This window comes from Scyliorhinus canicula, chromosome 4, assembly GCF_902713615.1.
Source record: "Scyliorhinus canicula chromosome 4, sScyCan1.1, whole genome shotgun sequence".
In the NCBI taxonomy this organism is placed as follows: Eukaryota; Metazoa; Chordata; class Chondrichthyes; order Carcharhiniformes; family Scyliorhinidae; genus Scyliorhinus; species Scyliorhinus canicula.
The window spans coordinates 116050690-116067646 of record NC_052149.1 but is presented as its reverse complement, the minus strand read 5'-3'; the positions used below and the strand labels follow the sequence as shown (position 1 = coordinate 116067646).

At 46.4% G+C, this 16957-nt stretch overlaps 1 protein-coding gene across 1 annotated transcript in view; it reads left to right on the top strand.

Annotated features, from left to right (window-relative positions):
* LOC119964909 (pappalysin-2-like) overlaps nt 1-16957 on the top strand; it is a 569527-nt gene that overhangs the window by 257908 nt on the left and 294662 nt on the right. Inside the window, exons 10-12 of the mRNA XM_038795012.1 lie at nt 8332-8525; nt 10323-10475; nt 12847-12982. Of these exons, the coding sequence (XP_038650940.1) occupies nt 8332-8525; nt 10323-10475; nt 12847-12982 (483 nt within the window). The remainder of the gene's footprint in view (nt 1-8331; nt 8526-10322; nt 10476-12846; nt 12983-16957) is intronic.

Sequence of the window (16957 nt, the reverse complement as noted above, 5' to 3'; positions counted from 1 at the left end):
TGCATCATTCCATCTGATCCTGTTGACTTTTATCCTTTTTCCTGGTTAGGTCATTGAAATTTTTTATATTCCTTGCCCTTTCTACAACCATCTTCTTGCTTTTCTTTATTATCTGCAAGCACTGAATTATCTTGTATCTCTCTTGAGGGCAGCTTCACCGATGTTCACTGGAAGCTTATCCCATATTATGCCTTGAGTGAAAAGGTATTGTTCCTTTGTTCTTCTTTGAAAAGTGACTGCCATATAATTGCATAGAATACACAGAAACAGTCTAATCATCTCAACCACTTGATCCTCCTCCCATCTTTTCTTCTTTGATTCAATCAGCATACCCCTTTATTCCCTTCACCATCATATTTAGCTCGCTTCCGCTTATATTCATAGATACCATTTGCCTCAATTATTCCCTGTGGTAGGCAAGTTTCAGTTCTTACAACTCTCTGTGTAAAGATGTTTCTTCTGAACTCCCTATTGGATTTCTTGTTGACTATCTTATAGAGATGGTCGCTGGTCTTGCTCTTCCCCTGTAGCAAGTTTGGTGTCAGGAGGGTTGAGCATTTCATCAGGTGTTATGGTTGTGGTCAGACCCTGCCGTCTTCATGCCTGAGCCCCGATTAACTTTGTGGCAGGATGCCATCCTAGCCCTGCTGCCAATTGAGTCTTTTAAGTGTGCAATTAATGCTCACTTATGGGTAATGACCATCTCCTGCAAGAGGGAATCTAACCACCGCCACTTGATATTCAATGGCATTACCATAGCTGAATCCCCGAAAATCAACATCCTGGGGGTTACCATTGATCAGAAATTGAACTGGACTAGCATATTAATAACATGGCTACCAGGACAGGTGAAAGGCTAGGAATCCTACAGAGAGTAACTCACCTCCTGACCCCCCCCAAAGCCTGTCACTCATCTACAAGGCACATGTCAGGAGTGTAATGGAATATTCTCCATTTGCCTGGACAGTGCAGCTCCAACAACACTCAAGAAGCTTGACACCATCCAGGATAAAGCAGTCGACTTGATTGCTCCTCCTTCCACAAACATTCAAACCCTCCACCACCGACGAACAGTGGCAGCCTTGTGAACCATCTACAAGTTGTACTGTAGTAACTCACCAAGGTTCCTGAGACAGCACCTTCCAAACTCATGACCACTACCATCTAGAAGGACAGGAGCATCAGATACCTGGGAGCCCACCAACTCGAGATCCCGCTCCAAATCACCCAGCACCCTGACTAGGAAAGATATTGGCGTTTCTTCGCTATCGCTGGGGCAAAATCCTGGAACTCCCTGCCTAACAGCACAGTGGGTGTACCTACACATCTTGGACTGCAGCGGTTCAAAAAGGCAACTCACCACCACCTTCTGAAGGGCAACTAGGGATGGGCAATAAATACTGGCCTAATCAGGAACGCCCACATCCCATAAATTAATTTCTAGGATTCCTAGTCTTTCACCTGTTGTGGTAGCCACAGTATTAATATGCTAGTCCGGTTCAATTTCTGATCAATGGTAACCCCCACAACCCAAAGATGTGCAGGATAGGTGGATTGGCCATGCTAAATTGCCCCTTAATTGGAAAAAATGAATTGGGTACATTAAATTTGTTTTTAAAAAGTTCTGTGTTGCAGCCTCATCACGTTGACACCTCATTTTTCGGTATGCCTGATGTTGCTCCTGGAATGCTCTTCATTGAAACTCAGTCTTGGGTGGGTGTTGTTCTAGCAGTAGCCACCGTCTTCCCAGTGGTAGTGCTGTTCAATAGTTTTGCTGGCCTCTGATTGGACAGCAACTCTCAGCAGGCAGGACTTTTACCCGTGTGACCCTTGATCCCTGGGAAGGCCCACTGTTGTCCAGTTAAGTGCCTGAGTGGCATTCAATTCAGTGGATCTTCCCTAAAAGAGATGTTATGGGGCTTTCACCAGTTCTGCAACTGATGGGCGAGACCCCTGACTCCGCCATTAAATACCATCCATTCTCTCTGTATCCGCTTCATCAAAACCTTTCAATTTTAAAGACCACTCTTAGGTCACCTCTCAGCCTTCTCTTTTTAAGAGACTGGAGTCCCAGCCTGCTCAGCTTTTCCTGACAGTATAACCTTTGAGTTCTGATATCATCTTTGTAAATCACTGTTTTTAAGTGTTTTTCCTTGTTTGAACTCTTTTCAATCATGAATGTTATGCTTGGATAATCCTGATAAGTTTTCTTCCTAAATTTTAAACCATCACTTGAGTCAGCTTAAGGTCTTCACATTCACCAAGGGGACAAGTTTAATTTTAATTCATGATATAGAATTAAATTGAATGTACAACAGAATAAACAGGCCATTCGGCCCAATTCATCCAAGACAGTGTTTAAGGTCTACATGAGTCTCCACCTACCTTTCCTCACTTAAGCTGCTTAACAGAACCTGTTCCTTTCTCCCTCATACACTCGTCTAATTTATCTTTGAACAAAAACATCTCAAATGCTATGAATCTGTAATAAAGAGAAAACAGGTCAGGCAGCAGATGTGGGGAGAGAAGCAGGGTTAACGTTTGAGTTATAATATAATAATCACTTATCGTCACAAGTAGGCTTCAATGAAGTGACTGTGAAAAGCCCCTAGTCACCACATTCCAGCGCCTGTTTGGGGAGGCCGGTACAGGAATTGAACCCGTGCTGCTGGCCTTGTGTGGTAAACCACTGTATTGCATTGTGTTGTGTTGTACATGCCTGGGCTTGTCCGGCTGGCTCCGCCTCTCGGGCTCACGTATAAAGGTGGCTAGTCTCCGCCTCCGACCCAGTTTGGGACCAGAGGCCAGGAGGCCTGAGGTGCTACTTTTGCAGCCAGGGTAATCATCCCAGACAACGCTGCCCTGCACGGAACGCAACTTGCAACGGATGTGGGAGGAAGGGCCACTTTGCAAAAGCCTGCCAGGCCTGATCGCCCCCTAAAACTTCTAGGCCCAGCAGCGCTGCCTGCTGCCTGTTGGGGCCGCCCCCAGCTGCCGCGCCACCCACCATGTGCGACCGATGGGCGTCGCCATCTTCAATTTCGGCCACTACGTGTGCCCCATGGGTTCTGCCATCTTTAACGCATCCTCCAACCGCCACGTGCAACCCAAGGGGACCGCCATCTTGGATGCCATCGACGTTGCCACCCACCACGCGCAACCCATGGGGGCCGCCATCTTGGACGCCATCGCCGCTGCCGCCCACCACGCGCGACTCATGGGGGCCGCCATCTTGGGACCACTCCGCAACTTCCCGGGAGCCCGGCTCACCCGACCATATGCTGGCTGCCACCTCCCCCCCCCCCCCCCCCCCCCCGCATATCTGACATGGTCAACCAGATTGCGCAATATCGAGTCTTCTCCACAGCTGACTTTAAGTCCGCGTACTACCAGCTCCCTATCCATCCGGAGGGCCGCCAATACACTGTCTTTGAGGCAGATGGCCACCTCTACCACTTCCTCAGGTTCCCCTTTGGCGTCACCAATGGGGTCTCGGCCTTCCAACGAGAAATGGAATATGGCTGCGGGCCATGTTCCCGTACTTACACAATGTCACCATCTGCGGCCATGACCAACAGGACCATGACGAAAACCTCCGTTACTTCCTTCACACTGCTAAACTCCTGAACCTCACCTATAATAAAGCAAAATGCGTTTTCCGCACTACCCGCCTAGCCATCCTCGGCTACGGCATGGAACACGGAGTCTTAGGGCCCGACCCCGACCGCATGTGCCCCCTCCTGGAACTTCCCCTCCCCCACTGCCCCAAGGCCCTGAAGAGATGCCGCGGGTTCTTCTCGTACAATGCCCAGGGGGTCCCCAATTGTGCGGACAAGGCCCGTCCACTTATCAAATCCACCATTTTTCAACTAAGGCCCGACTGGCCTTCAATCGCATCAAGGCAGATATTGCCGAAGCCGTGATGCATGTGGTGGACGAGTCCATCCCATTCCAGGTCGAAAGCGATGCATCGGACTTTGCTCTGGCGACGACCCTCAACCAAGCTGGCAGGCCCATGGCATTCTTCTCCCGTACCCTCCATGCCTCCGAAATTCAACACTCCTCCGTCGAAAAGGAAGCCCAAGCCATCGTAGAAGCTGTGCGACATTGGAGGCATTACCTGGCCGGCAGACGATTCACTCTCCTCACTGACCAATTGTCGGTTGCCTTCATGTTCAATAACACACAGCGGGGCAAGATCAAGAACGACAAGATACTGAGATGGAGGATCGAGCTCTCCACCTACAACTATGATATCTTGTATCGACCGGGGAAGCTCAATGAGCCCCCAGATGCCCTATCCCGCAGTACATGTGCCAGCGCACAAGTAGACCAGGCCCTCCACATTGACCTCTGTCACCCGGGGGTCACCCGTTTTTTTCACTTCATCAAGGCTCACAACCTGCCCTACTCCATCAAGAAGGTCAGATCCATGACCAGGGACTGCCAGGTCTGCGCGGAGTACAAGCCGCACTTCTATCGGCCAGATAGAGTACATCTGGTAAAGGCCTCTCGCCCCTTTGAGCACCTCAGCATCGACTTCAAAGGGCCCCGCCCCTCCACTGATCGTAACCAACACTGTTGACGAGTACTGAAGATTTCCCTTTGCCATTCCGTGCCCTGACATGACCTCTGCCACCATCATCAAGGCCCTGCACAGTCTTTTTACCCTGTTTGTGCTCCCCGCCTACATCCATAGTGATCAGGGATCCTCCTTCATGAGCGGCGAGTTGCGTCAGTTCCTGCTCAGCAAGGGCATCGCCTCCAGCAGGACAACCAGCTACAACCCCCGGGGAAACGGACAGGTGGAGAGGGAGAACGCGATGGTCTGGAAGGCCGTCCTCCTGGCCCTACAGTCTAGAAGTCTCCCAGTCTCCCGCTGGCAGGAGGTCCTCTCCGATGCGCTCCACTCCATCCAGTGGCTCCTGTGTACAGCCACCAATGAGACTCATCACGAGCGTATGTTTGCTTTCCCCAGGAAATCCACCTCCAGGGTCTCGCTCCCGTCCTGAGGTGGCAGTCCCATGGCCATTCCTCCTCCGGCCCCCTCGTCGAGAAGGTCCTGCTCCTCAATGCAAACCCACAATGTGCCTACGTGGTACATCAGGACGGGTGACAGGACACAGTCTCCCTTCGGGATTTGGCACCTGCAGGCTCCCCAGCGACCATCACCATCACCACCCCCGACCCTACACCATCTTTCCCCACCCCTGTCCACCTACCTCACGAACTAGCACCCACAGGCCCACCGGCGACTAGCACCACCACCTCCGCCCATACACCGTCCCCCTTGACCGACTCAACAACTGGGTGAAGAAGAAGACAGCACGCTCCCGGACGCGCAGATCTCGACACCGGTGCCCACGCCACAGCCGGGACTGAGGCGATCACGGTGGAAGGTCAAGGCCCCCGACAGACTTGACCTTTAAGACCACTTCACCCCTGCCGGACTCTCTTTTTTAACAGGGGGTGAATGTGGTAAACCACTATATTGCATTGTATTGTGTTGTTACATGCCTGGGCTTGTCCAGGCTGACTCCGCTTGTGGCTCCTCCCCTCGGGCTCATACATAAAGGTGGCTAGTCTCCGCCTCCGCTCCAGTTCGGGACCAGATGCCAAGAGACTTGCTGTTTAGTGTATTGAAAGCTCAGTTACATTCATCACTCGTCGTGTGTTTATTGATGGCATGTCACCTTGTTCTGTATTACAAGCCAGCTGTTTAGCCCACTGTGCTAAACCAGTCCCAAAATTGATGAGCTTTCATCAGATCTGGGCGAAGTTCGAGATGCAGCAGTTTTTAAGAAATATGGAATCAGGGTAAGAGGGGAGTAAATAACATTCGGGGAATGTTCTGCAATAGGGTTGAGGGCAGGACTAATTCACACCATTTTCAATTCTGAGGATTTCCAACATAATTTATCTTTACTCCTCTGAAACAGGATCAGTTTGTGACAACCAGCACCCTCCTGGTTGCCCGACGGATTAAACAGAATTTTAGTTTTGACAATTTGAGACACAGGGCAAGTCTTGCAGAACTATGTGCTGGGTTAATGCTCCTCAGTAGAGGAGTGTAGCTGGCGTATAGCCCATGTTGTGCTCATGTGTCTCACATTAGAAGAGGTTATATGTCAATTAGGTCTGAATGTATTCAGGCGTTTGCACTTTGCTCACAATTGTCTCTGTTTCTTCACTTTGTTTTGAGTCCCTTTCATTGTTGAAGGCTGGGCCTAATTAAGGTTCAGTGACGTGAAGTGTTGGTGGGCTTGATCTAATATACAAGTGTGGAATAAACACCAGTCAGCTTGGGTACTGTTAACTAGAGTGAATATGTGGATTTAATTAGTTCCATGCTCTTCTGCTTTTCATTCAGAATAGCTATAAGCACCATTCTTTCTCGTGGTAAGACCTTCCCAAAAACAAATGAGTTTTTCCAATTAAAAAAGTGACTGGGCTTAATCCAAACCATCCTTGCGCTGTGTCTCCTGTTGTTTTCGATCACTCCACATGGGGAAAATGGAAACGGGTCAATGGAACAAGCTAACCTCAATAATTGGTGCAACAAGCCAGATGACCATTTACCCAAAACATCAGATATGTTTTATAGAAAGGGCAGTCACACATCTGGAGGCTGCGACCCGTTAATGGGTGATTGAGAAAGAGCCTGCAGGAGAATAAGTAACACGGAGTCGCAACACTTCATTTTTTACTGGGGCTCGGTCTCACGCACTTCTGAAACCCAACCTTTGAAAAACTCTGCTTCTGGCAGTGCCTCAGCACTGTGAATTGTTTCTGCCATAAAGTAAACCCACCTCTGGGAAGTTACAAGAACATAACGCTTGTTTTTGCAGCGGCTGGAAATGTTCATAGGACCCAAGTAACATGCCTCTTTCTCCAAGAGGTCAACCTATGCTTTTCAGCAGGCCTGATTAATGCACCCAGCTGGCCTTTAAGCCCTCACAGGTTGTCAGATGTACTTAAGGGAAAACTGGATAAACAGTTGAGGGAGAAAAGAAAGGAAGGATATACAGATGAAATGAGACGAAGATGGGTGGGAGGAGGTTCACATGGAGCATGAGCCCTGGCAGAGACGAGTTGGGCCAAATGGCTGGTTTCTCTGCTGCATATTCTATTTCCGGTTTCGCGCCCATTGCTGGCTAATCATTGCCACAAAACTCTTACCCACTCGGTGAGAAAAATGTTTCTCCAAACCTCTCTTTTGCTCTCAGTTTTCAAAATGTTAACTTGATTCATATGCTGTTTGAAGGCTTGAAACTGTTTGAGTCCTTGCTATGCTGGAGCATCTCATGTCCATTCCAGCATTACATCATTGCTGTTGCAAGCCAGTTCATGCCCTGAGGACACTTGAAGAAAATAACTTCTGTAGTCCTTTATTTCTGAATCAGTACCTCGCCACAACTGTTTGGCTGAAGTTGAGTCAAGTTTTGTAGAGGGAGATATACATGAGCAGTCCAGGAACTATGAGACGCAGCAAACGTTTTCCAGCACTATGTAGGTTGGGAAATACCCACTGGCTACCAGTGTGCTGCAAACCGTGCCTCGAGCAATGACGATGTGTGGGTACCTTCTGCCCGAATCTGCATCCTGCAGCCTATTGATAATGCCAGTGTCACCTTGGCTCTATTCGTCCAACACTGAGTCTGAGATTGGGGACTTAAACAGATCTAGATCATGTAAATCAGGCAAACATTTCAGTGCAGTCTTGAGGTGGTTGCTGCATTGTCAGCAATGTTACATGACGGATGCAATGTTAAACTGAGGCACCTATTCTGTTGCTTCAGGTAGATGTTAAAGTTTTCCTGGCATTATTGCCAAGAAGGGGCAGCACGGTGGCGCAGTGGGTTAGCTCTGATGCCTCACGGCGCCGAGGTCCCAGGTTCGATCCCGGCTCTGGGTCACTGTCCGTGTGGAGTTTGCACATTCTCCCCGTGTCTGCGTGGGTTTCGCCCCCACAACCCAAAGATGTGCAGGCTAGGTGGATTGGCCACGCTAAATTGCCCCTTAATTGGAAAAAAAATGAATTGGGTACTCTAAAGTTTTTTATTTTTTAAAAAAATTATTGCAAAGAAGAGCAAATGGCTCCTCCTCGTTTCATGGCCAAAGTTCTGCCCTCAACTATTAGCAACAAAAACTGTCAGTGAACTCATTAATGTTTGGATGTTATCTTCTGTTTCCACCTTGGGTGATGTGTTTACTTGGGAGACCAATAGTCACAGCACCTCCCATTGATTCATTGCATGCACAGTGCCTTGTGACATTTGATGGCATATGTGATCAGGTCCTCCACATAAATGCAACTATGCCTTTCTTTAGGCGAGCCCAGTCTCTGTTACGTGTATGATGGCGATGGAGTTTGTGAAGAGTTTGAGAGAAGAAGCAGTATTCGTGACTGTGGCTTTCCTACACCTGAGGGTTTCATTGACGAGTGGGCAGCACAGGCCTTCACCTCCCACCAGGATGAAAGATGTCCTGTTAAAGTGGTAACTGGCCACCCAGCCATAACTAAGGTAGGCAAAAAGAAGTTGAGTGGTATGATTGCCCAACCAGTTATGGTGAATAATAAATATATTCGAAAATTAATGAAATCAAGGAATTTATCGGGAGGTTATGGTTCCTCCAAGTGTGATGTTCTTAGTATATCATCATATTTCTGTGGGCTGTTCTCTTGGCAAAACTAAAGGATTCAAATTCTGTTGGGTTCCATTAATATATTTGCTTTTAGTATGCAGGTGTCTGTGCAAATTTACAGAGGATGGTAAGGGATTTAATAGTTCTCCCTTTACAGTACGAATCTTAACATGTGCTATCCTCTGCATTGTAATCCCTTACTCATTTCAGTTCCCACTGGTGTTTACCTGATTAAAATCATTGTTTAGCACTCCTACCCAAACAACGAAATGTGCACACTCTCGTGTGCCCTTTCCAATGTTATTTATTTCTGTTCAGTTAGGAGGGGGTGAAAAGCTGGCTTTATTTGCATCGCTTCCTTGACCTATAGGCTCGTGCTTGTCCCTGAGTGGGTGAATGTGAACATTGGATTAGTGGTTTGCAATGAAAGGCTAAAATGTATTTCCAGGAATGTTTGAGAAGACCAAGTACACCAGCTATTTAGTTAGCCAAGACTTGTAGGTGATTGATCTGTGAGGAAATCTTGTAACTTCTAGTTTCCTTGTCGGTCCCTTCAACATTTGAATAATCTTTTCAATATAGGGCCAAGCCTCTGGTTCAGTTACAAAATGGGGCTGAGGGTGTGGTTAGTCAGACTTGCCTCATTTTCTTACTCTCATTCCCTCCAATTAATTAGACAAACCTCCATTCACATGACATACAGTTGTTTGGGAGCAGAGGATGAATATTGGGAACAAAGGAATCCAAGAAAGCAAATAAAGTTCCTCCTTTAATGGCTTACATTGAGAGATTGTTGACTTGTGTTAACCTGTTGGATTAATCTTAACATACTGTTAACAAGCTGTGACTAGTAATTTTCAATCGTAGCCTATTAACTTTCCAATCCTCCACCCCCACCATAAGCTCACCACTTCACTTTCACACTTTAGTTCACTAAATATAGCACAGAAATGGCCCAAGTGTGCTTCAGCCATATACTCCAAGATTATGAATAGCTTGTTGGGCGTTTCATTCTCTTCTAGCAAATGTCTTTAGCATTGAAACCAGCTCTTAATTGTTGATTAATAGTTTTTAGTTATATGCGGGTGGAGGGCATTAATAAGTTTTTCACTTGAGCACATATAAAGCGAGATTTAGTAAAATTGTGGTGTGGTTGAGTTAGGAGGTGTATGTGTGCAATATTTCTCTCTAAGTAAACATAAGACTGATTAAGGGTTGGTTTGAGTTTCCTCATTCACCAACTAGCTTTCTGGAGTATAATTCAGCATCTCATTACACTCGAGCAGCTCAGCATGTGCTTAAGTAGCACATGAAATACTCTTTATTCAATTCAAAGCACTGAACCTTTATCTTAGAGTTACAATGTGTTCTCCTGTATATGATTCATCTGGATTAGAATGAGATTTCTTATCATTCATGATAAAGAGAGTTTGTGATGGTACTTTATCTCTGGGGTGAAGAGGCGAGAGGGTGATTTACAAATCTCTGAAATTTCATGCATCTCCTTTGCAATTCAAAATGGGCAACAGAAAATAAACGTCATTTCACATCCTGTTGACTTTTGTTGTGCAATGGCCATTTTGCAGTACTGCTTGACATATTTTGGCTGTTAAGTGGTTTATTCCTTATGTTCACAATCCTCAGTTGTAAGAGTTGGATATTGTCTGACCCTCCAGGTTTGTCAGACTGAATTTCTGGATGTGAGTGACGGTCTGTCGCAGTATGCCTGGTTTCCATGTACTGTTCCCTTCTACACTGTCCGTGCATGGGACTTTAACAAGCACGATTCATATCACAACTCAGATGCTGAAAACAAGCTGTGGCTGAAGGTAAGAAGAATAAAGTTGTTAATATTAGGCACTGCTTAATTGATTCACTTGACTTGTGAATAATGGGGGTATATTTTGAAAGGAATGCGTAGTACCGCCTATTAAATTGCTTTGCAATTAATTGTAGGCACCACTTCACTGAATGAGATTCCAAAGCAACATTTGACACCTTTTATCACTCAGATATCAAATCAGATATGCTTCTGAATGTTACTTTGGTATTTTCATTTTCATTTGCCTTTTAGTTTTACACCAATTGCCATATCAACTATCACTAACATGTGCTTTCCCTCTAGCACACTGTCCACTGAACAATATATTGAACCAACAAGAGCTACATCTATAGTGCATGCGCCCTGTACTTTGCTATATATTGGATTATTGAGTTCTCCTGGTGATGTATTCGGGTCATTGATTAGGGCGGCACGGTGGAACAGTGGTTGGCATTGCTGCCTCACAGCTCCAGGGACCCGGGTTCAATTCCAGCCTCGGGTGACTGTGTGGAGTTTGCACTTTCTCCCTGTGTCTGCGTGGGTTTCCTCCGGGTGCTCCAGTTTCCCTCCATAGTTCAAAGATGTGCAGGTTAGGTGGATTGGCCATGGTAAAATTGACCCTTAGTGTCCAAAAGGTTAGGTGGGGTTACTGGGTTACAGGGATAAGGTGGAGGCATGGGCTTAAGTAGGGTGCTCTTTCCAAGGGCCGGTACAGACTCAATGGGCCGAATGGCCTCCTTCTGCACTGTAGAGATTCTATGATTACTTTCACAATTTAAGGCCATGGCAATTTGCTGATCCAAATTGACGTGTGGGTTCGATTCCCGTACCAGCTGAGGTTATTCATGAAGGCCCTGACTTCTCAACTGTGCTCTTGAAAGGGTGGGGACTCTGGAGTGAAGCACTGCATAGGGTCAACTCCACCTCCACGTGCACAAGGCTCAGCCTGACGCAACTAAAAGTGGTACATAGAGCCCACTTAACAAGAAACCGTATGAGTAGGTTCTTCCCGGACGTGGAGGACAGATGTGAACGGTGCCAAAGAGGCCCGGCAACCACGCCCACATGTTCTGGGGTCTTGCCCCAGACTTGTGGAGTACTGGACAGCCTTCTTCGAGGCTATGTCCAAAGTGGTGGGGGTGAGGGTGGAGCCTTGCCCGGTAGTGGCGGTCTTCGGGGTTTTAGACCAGCCAGATCTACTCCTGGGGAGGAGGGCGGACGCCCTTGCCTTTGCCTCCCTGATCGCCCGCCGTAGAATCCTGTTTGGTTGGCGGTCAGCAGCACCGCCCAGAGCTGCAGACTGGCTGTCCGACCTCTCGGAATCTCTCCAAATGGAGAAAATCAAATTCGCCATCCGAGGGTCAGACGACGGCTTCCACAGAACGTGGGAGCCATTCATGCAATTGTTCCAGGACCTGTTTGTGGCCAACGAACAAGAGGAAGAATAGTCGGGTGGCCAGAAATCAGGGGAAAATGGGCGGGAATCGGGGGAAGATAGCCGGGGGGGGTGGGGCTACGGGTTCGTTATGGGGGTTTGATGGCAAGCTACGGCCCAAAATCAAACTGTAAATAAATGCCTATAAACATGTGCCTCGGCCATATTGGGGAATGTAAAATATGTATGCCGGCTAAAGGGGGCGGCCACAGTTGTTATTATGAAGATGCTTACCTGTAAATATACATGTTAATTTTTGCATGTTTTTTTTTCTAATAATTTGTAATTTGTTGGATATAAAATATGAAAACTCAATGAAAAACATTTAAAAAAAAAAAACTGTGCTCTTGAACGAGGTGTGGTGACCCTCAGGTTAAACACCACCAGTGAGCTCTCAAAGCAGTCTATGATCCTCTGGGAATGTGGCGAAATTCACATTTACATATTTTGGTCGACAGAACCACGAAGAAGAAATAAGATTATTTTGCTCGCCAACAGTTAATTTGAATGCGTACTGCTTTACACGTAACTATTGTAACATTTAAAAGGGAATCTGTAAGTATTTGAGCAGGAAGAACGTGAGAGGATTTGGTGATATGGACTTAGAGTAGATGATTCCAGAATAATCAGCATTGCCGAAGGAACAATAGGCTGAAGGCTTCCCTAGGTAGGGCCAGTACCATTACTCTCGAAGTCAACATGAGGTCCTTGTAACAAACAGATTGCCAACTTAATGATGCAAAGTCCCATTGGGTTCTGATTAAGGGATGCTCCCAAAATGTTTATTGTTCTCTCTCAGCCACGGTGGATTTCCAGCATTTTCTGTATTGTTCTTTGCATTTCAATTTCTTTCATTTGCAATTATATCCTTTTGTCCCTGAATTCAAAAATATTTTTGTAATTTCAAATGCTGCTTTCTTCATGTTTCTTTTGTAAAATTTAGGTCAGTTTTGATCACCCTGGCGTGGCCAGTTCGATTCTAATTTATTTATCTGCAGATGGCACAACATTGTACGATCAACAGCGCAAATCGATGACAGTCCAGCTCGTTGATACCAATGGACACAACCACACTCTGGGTACGTATGCTCCAACCGGATGCCAGGCAGCCACTTCAAATCGCTTCTTGCCAGAAATGTTGTCAGCACCCAAATTGTCAAATATATTTTCAACCCCTAAAAGGCGGGGGGGGGGGGGGGGGGGGGGGGGGGGGGGTTGGAAATCCAGCGGACTGGGAAGAATAAATGGCCATAAAGGGATTTGAACAAAGTCATGAGAGGTGCAAAAAGGGAATTTGGAACAGTAAAATACTTGGGAGGGATATCAAAGCTAACAGTAAAAGGTCCCGTAAATATATTATGAGAGAATGTGGTAAAGGGGAATGTGGGTTCATTGAACACAAACGCATGTGAGAATAGAATGAACAATTAGGAATCAGCAGAGTTGTTAAAGGTATATTGTATCAAATTTTACAGTGGAAGGGTGGTAGAAAGAATATTAAAAATAAATTCACCAATACAAATACATACACGATATATAAAATTCGTATGGAGACAATATTGTGCTAAATCTCCAGCACCTGATTGCTTCCATGCCAGGGTATGAAATAAATGGGTAATGAGATTGCTGATGTATTAGCCACAATTATCATCGTTATTCCAAATTCAAGAACTGTTCCTTTGAATTGGAAAACCGGTCAACTATTGTGTGTGGATGGTAGAGTGCTGTGGTGTCAGTCTCCGATGTTTATTAATGTTACAATATCCTGATATCAGTGGTTACACGGTGGTTTTATAATAATCTTTATTGTCACAAGTAGGCTTACATTAACACTGAAATAAAGTTACTGTGCAAAGCCCCTAGTTGCCACATTCCGGCACCTGTTCGGGTACACGGAGAGAGAATTCAGAATGTCCAAATTACCTAACAGCATGTCTTTTGGAGCTTGTGGGAGAAAACCGGAGCACCCGGAGGAAACCCCCGCAGACGGGGAGAACATGCAGACTCCGCACAGACAGTGATGCAAGCCAGGAATCTAACCTGGGACCCTGGCGCTATGAAACCATAGTGCTAACCGCTATGCTACCATGCTGCCCCTAGATGATGCAGTGCCATGGTATCATTGTGTTTTACATGTTGGCATTGCGGCATCTATAACCAATGGTATCAGTGTTTACATATTGATTATTGAGGGTATAGTGCCAGGGCATCAGTGTTTCAATGATGTTCATTAATTGCACAATAGCATGATATCAGTTTTGAAATGTTTATAGTTAGTACAGTGTCAAGTTTAAATATTTTTTATGGGGGATACTAAAATGCAGTAGTATCAGTTTGTTTATGGGTGGTACAGAGCCAGGGTGATTGGGTTTATTGATGGTACGGTTATGTGATATCAGTGCTTAAATGTTACTGCTAGATTGTGCAGTGCCATCTCATCATTGTTTAAATGTTGTGTGGCATATTGCCACGGTATCAGTTGTTTCTTGATAGTACAATGTTACGGTATCTGTTTTTAAAAATAAATTGTTCTTATGATGTCAGTAGCTGCTGGGTTGATTCTTAATACACTGCTGCAGTGTGTGGATGATTGAACTGCATGCAGGGCTCAAACCGACAGCTGGATGAAGAGAGAGAACATCTCACTCAAGGGTCCTGCTTCTTCAGTGTCTCTTCTACTTCTATCTTGTGGCCTGGAGAAAAGCAGTTTCTCCAACACAAACTGGGGTTAGTTGGCTTGTCACATGATCCTCTCTCCAACTGATCAGTTACCCAAACATGGTCATGTATTCCTGGTTTACATGATTAGATTATAGCTGGATTGATTCCTTGCTCCACCAGTGTTAATTGTTTGAGGTGATTACGTTGAATGCTAAGTTCCCATCCAGCTGAGTACTTAGGTGAATATCTGGGTGCTTTGTTGAATGGGTTAGGAGATGGTCCATTCACTTTCCTTCAAGGTGATTGTTTCTGATGGGAATCTCTGGATAGATTGACTCCATTCCAATGACTTTGGAATTTCTGAGGTATGGGCATGCAAATGTTCAGCCATATTAAAAATAGTTGTTTCAAGTCACTGGAATATTGTTTCTGTCTTTTAAAACTTGATCAGTGGTTTTCAGAGAATAAATACATGACATTCTTTTTGATATGAAGCATGGATTTATAATAATGGATGATAAAGTGCTTGAGTTTTAATGTTTAAATCTCGTTTGTAGATAATACAGTTCCATTTGAGTTATAGATGCAACATTGCCATTTTACCAGTGTGGAAATGGTGGGCGGGATTTTCTGATCCCGTTGCGTTTTACGACTGCGTCAACAGGCCCCCAGGAGCAGCGATCCTGAGCCCTACAGGAGGCCAGCACAGCACTGGAGCGACCCACGCTGACCCAGCTGCTGATACCGGCGTCAAATGGGTGGCACGGGTCTGTGCTTGCACGCTGTGACCGGTGCGCATGCGAGACAGCTCCCTTCCCCGCGCCATCCCCGACGCAACATGGCGTAGGGCTACAGGGGCTGGCGCGGAGCAAAAGAGGCCCCCACCACGAGAGGCCAGCCGACCGATCAGTTGGCCCCGATTGTGGGCCAGGCCACAGTGGACCCCCCCCCCCCCACCCCCCCCGGGGTCGGAATCCTCCGCGCCCCTCAGGCTCCCCCCCCCCCCCCCCCCCCCCCCCCCGCAGGATGGATGCAAAGGTCCCACCGAGTAAGACCAGATGTGAATGGCGCCGGCGGGACTCGGGTATTTTTGGGTGGCCACTCGGCCCATCCCAGGCCAAGAATCGCCAAGGGGGGATGCTCCGTACCAGCGCCAATGGCGCTGATTCTCCGCTAACCGGAGAATCGTTTTGCGCCCGGCCTGGTGATTCTCCGACTCGATGTGGGCTAAGAAAATCCCACCCGTTGTTTAACAATGGTACTGTGCAATGGTACTAGTATTTCCATTCCATTTATAAATTATACAATGACATCGGCATTAGTGTTTAGTCTTGGTTATTGAAGACAGAGTGTCAGGGTATCAGTGTTTAAATCTTTATTTATGGTACAGTGCCCGATATCAGTGTTTATGTTAATTTACTCTTTTAAGAGCCGTGGGCATCAATGGAAAGGCCAAGTTTTCTTGCCCACTCCTAAGTACGCCTTTATGATGATGGCTGTGAGCTGCCTTCTTGAACCATTGCAATCCATCAGTTGCAACCAGATGTACAGTGCTGTTGGGAGTTCCAAGATTCTGATCCAGCATCAGTGAAGGAAGAGCAATATAGTTACAATTCAGACTTTGTGGCTTGAAGGGGAACTTTCAGGTGGTGGTGTTTCCAATGCATCTGCTACCCTTGTCCTTCTCAGCGGTACGGGTTGTAGGTTTGCAAGGTGCTATTGAAGGTGCCTTGGTGAGTTGCTGCCATGCAACTGATATCGGGCACTGTACCATAAATAAAGATTTAAACATGCATCGTCTATGTGATACACACTGATACACTGTGCATTGATGGTTGAGTAAATTAATGTGGAAGGTGGTGGATGGGGTGCCAATCAAGTGGGTTGCTTTGCTTGGATGTGTTGAGCTTCTTGAGTGTTATAGGCATCACACTCACCGGGCAAGTGGAGAGTATTCCATTACACTCTTGACTTGTGCCTTGTAGATGATGGACAGGCTTTGGAAAGTCCGGGGGTGAGTTACCTGATTCAGAATCCCCAGCCTCTGGCCTATTCTTACAACCACAGTTTTTATATGGCTGGTCTAGTTCATTTCTGGTCAATGATAACCCCTTGGATGTTAACAGTGGGGGATTCAGCGATGGTTACGCCACTGAATGTCATGGGGAGAGAGTTAGATTCTCTCTTCTTGAAGATGGTCATCATCTATCACTTGTGCGGTGCAAATGTTTCTTGCCAGTTATTGGCCCAATCCTGAGTATCGTCCATGTCTTGCTGCTTATGGACATGGATGCCACACTATAAGAAGGATGTGAATACATTGTAGAGAGGGCAGAAGAGGTTTCCAAGCATGGTCCCAGGGATGAGAAACTTCAGATATGAGGATAGATTGG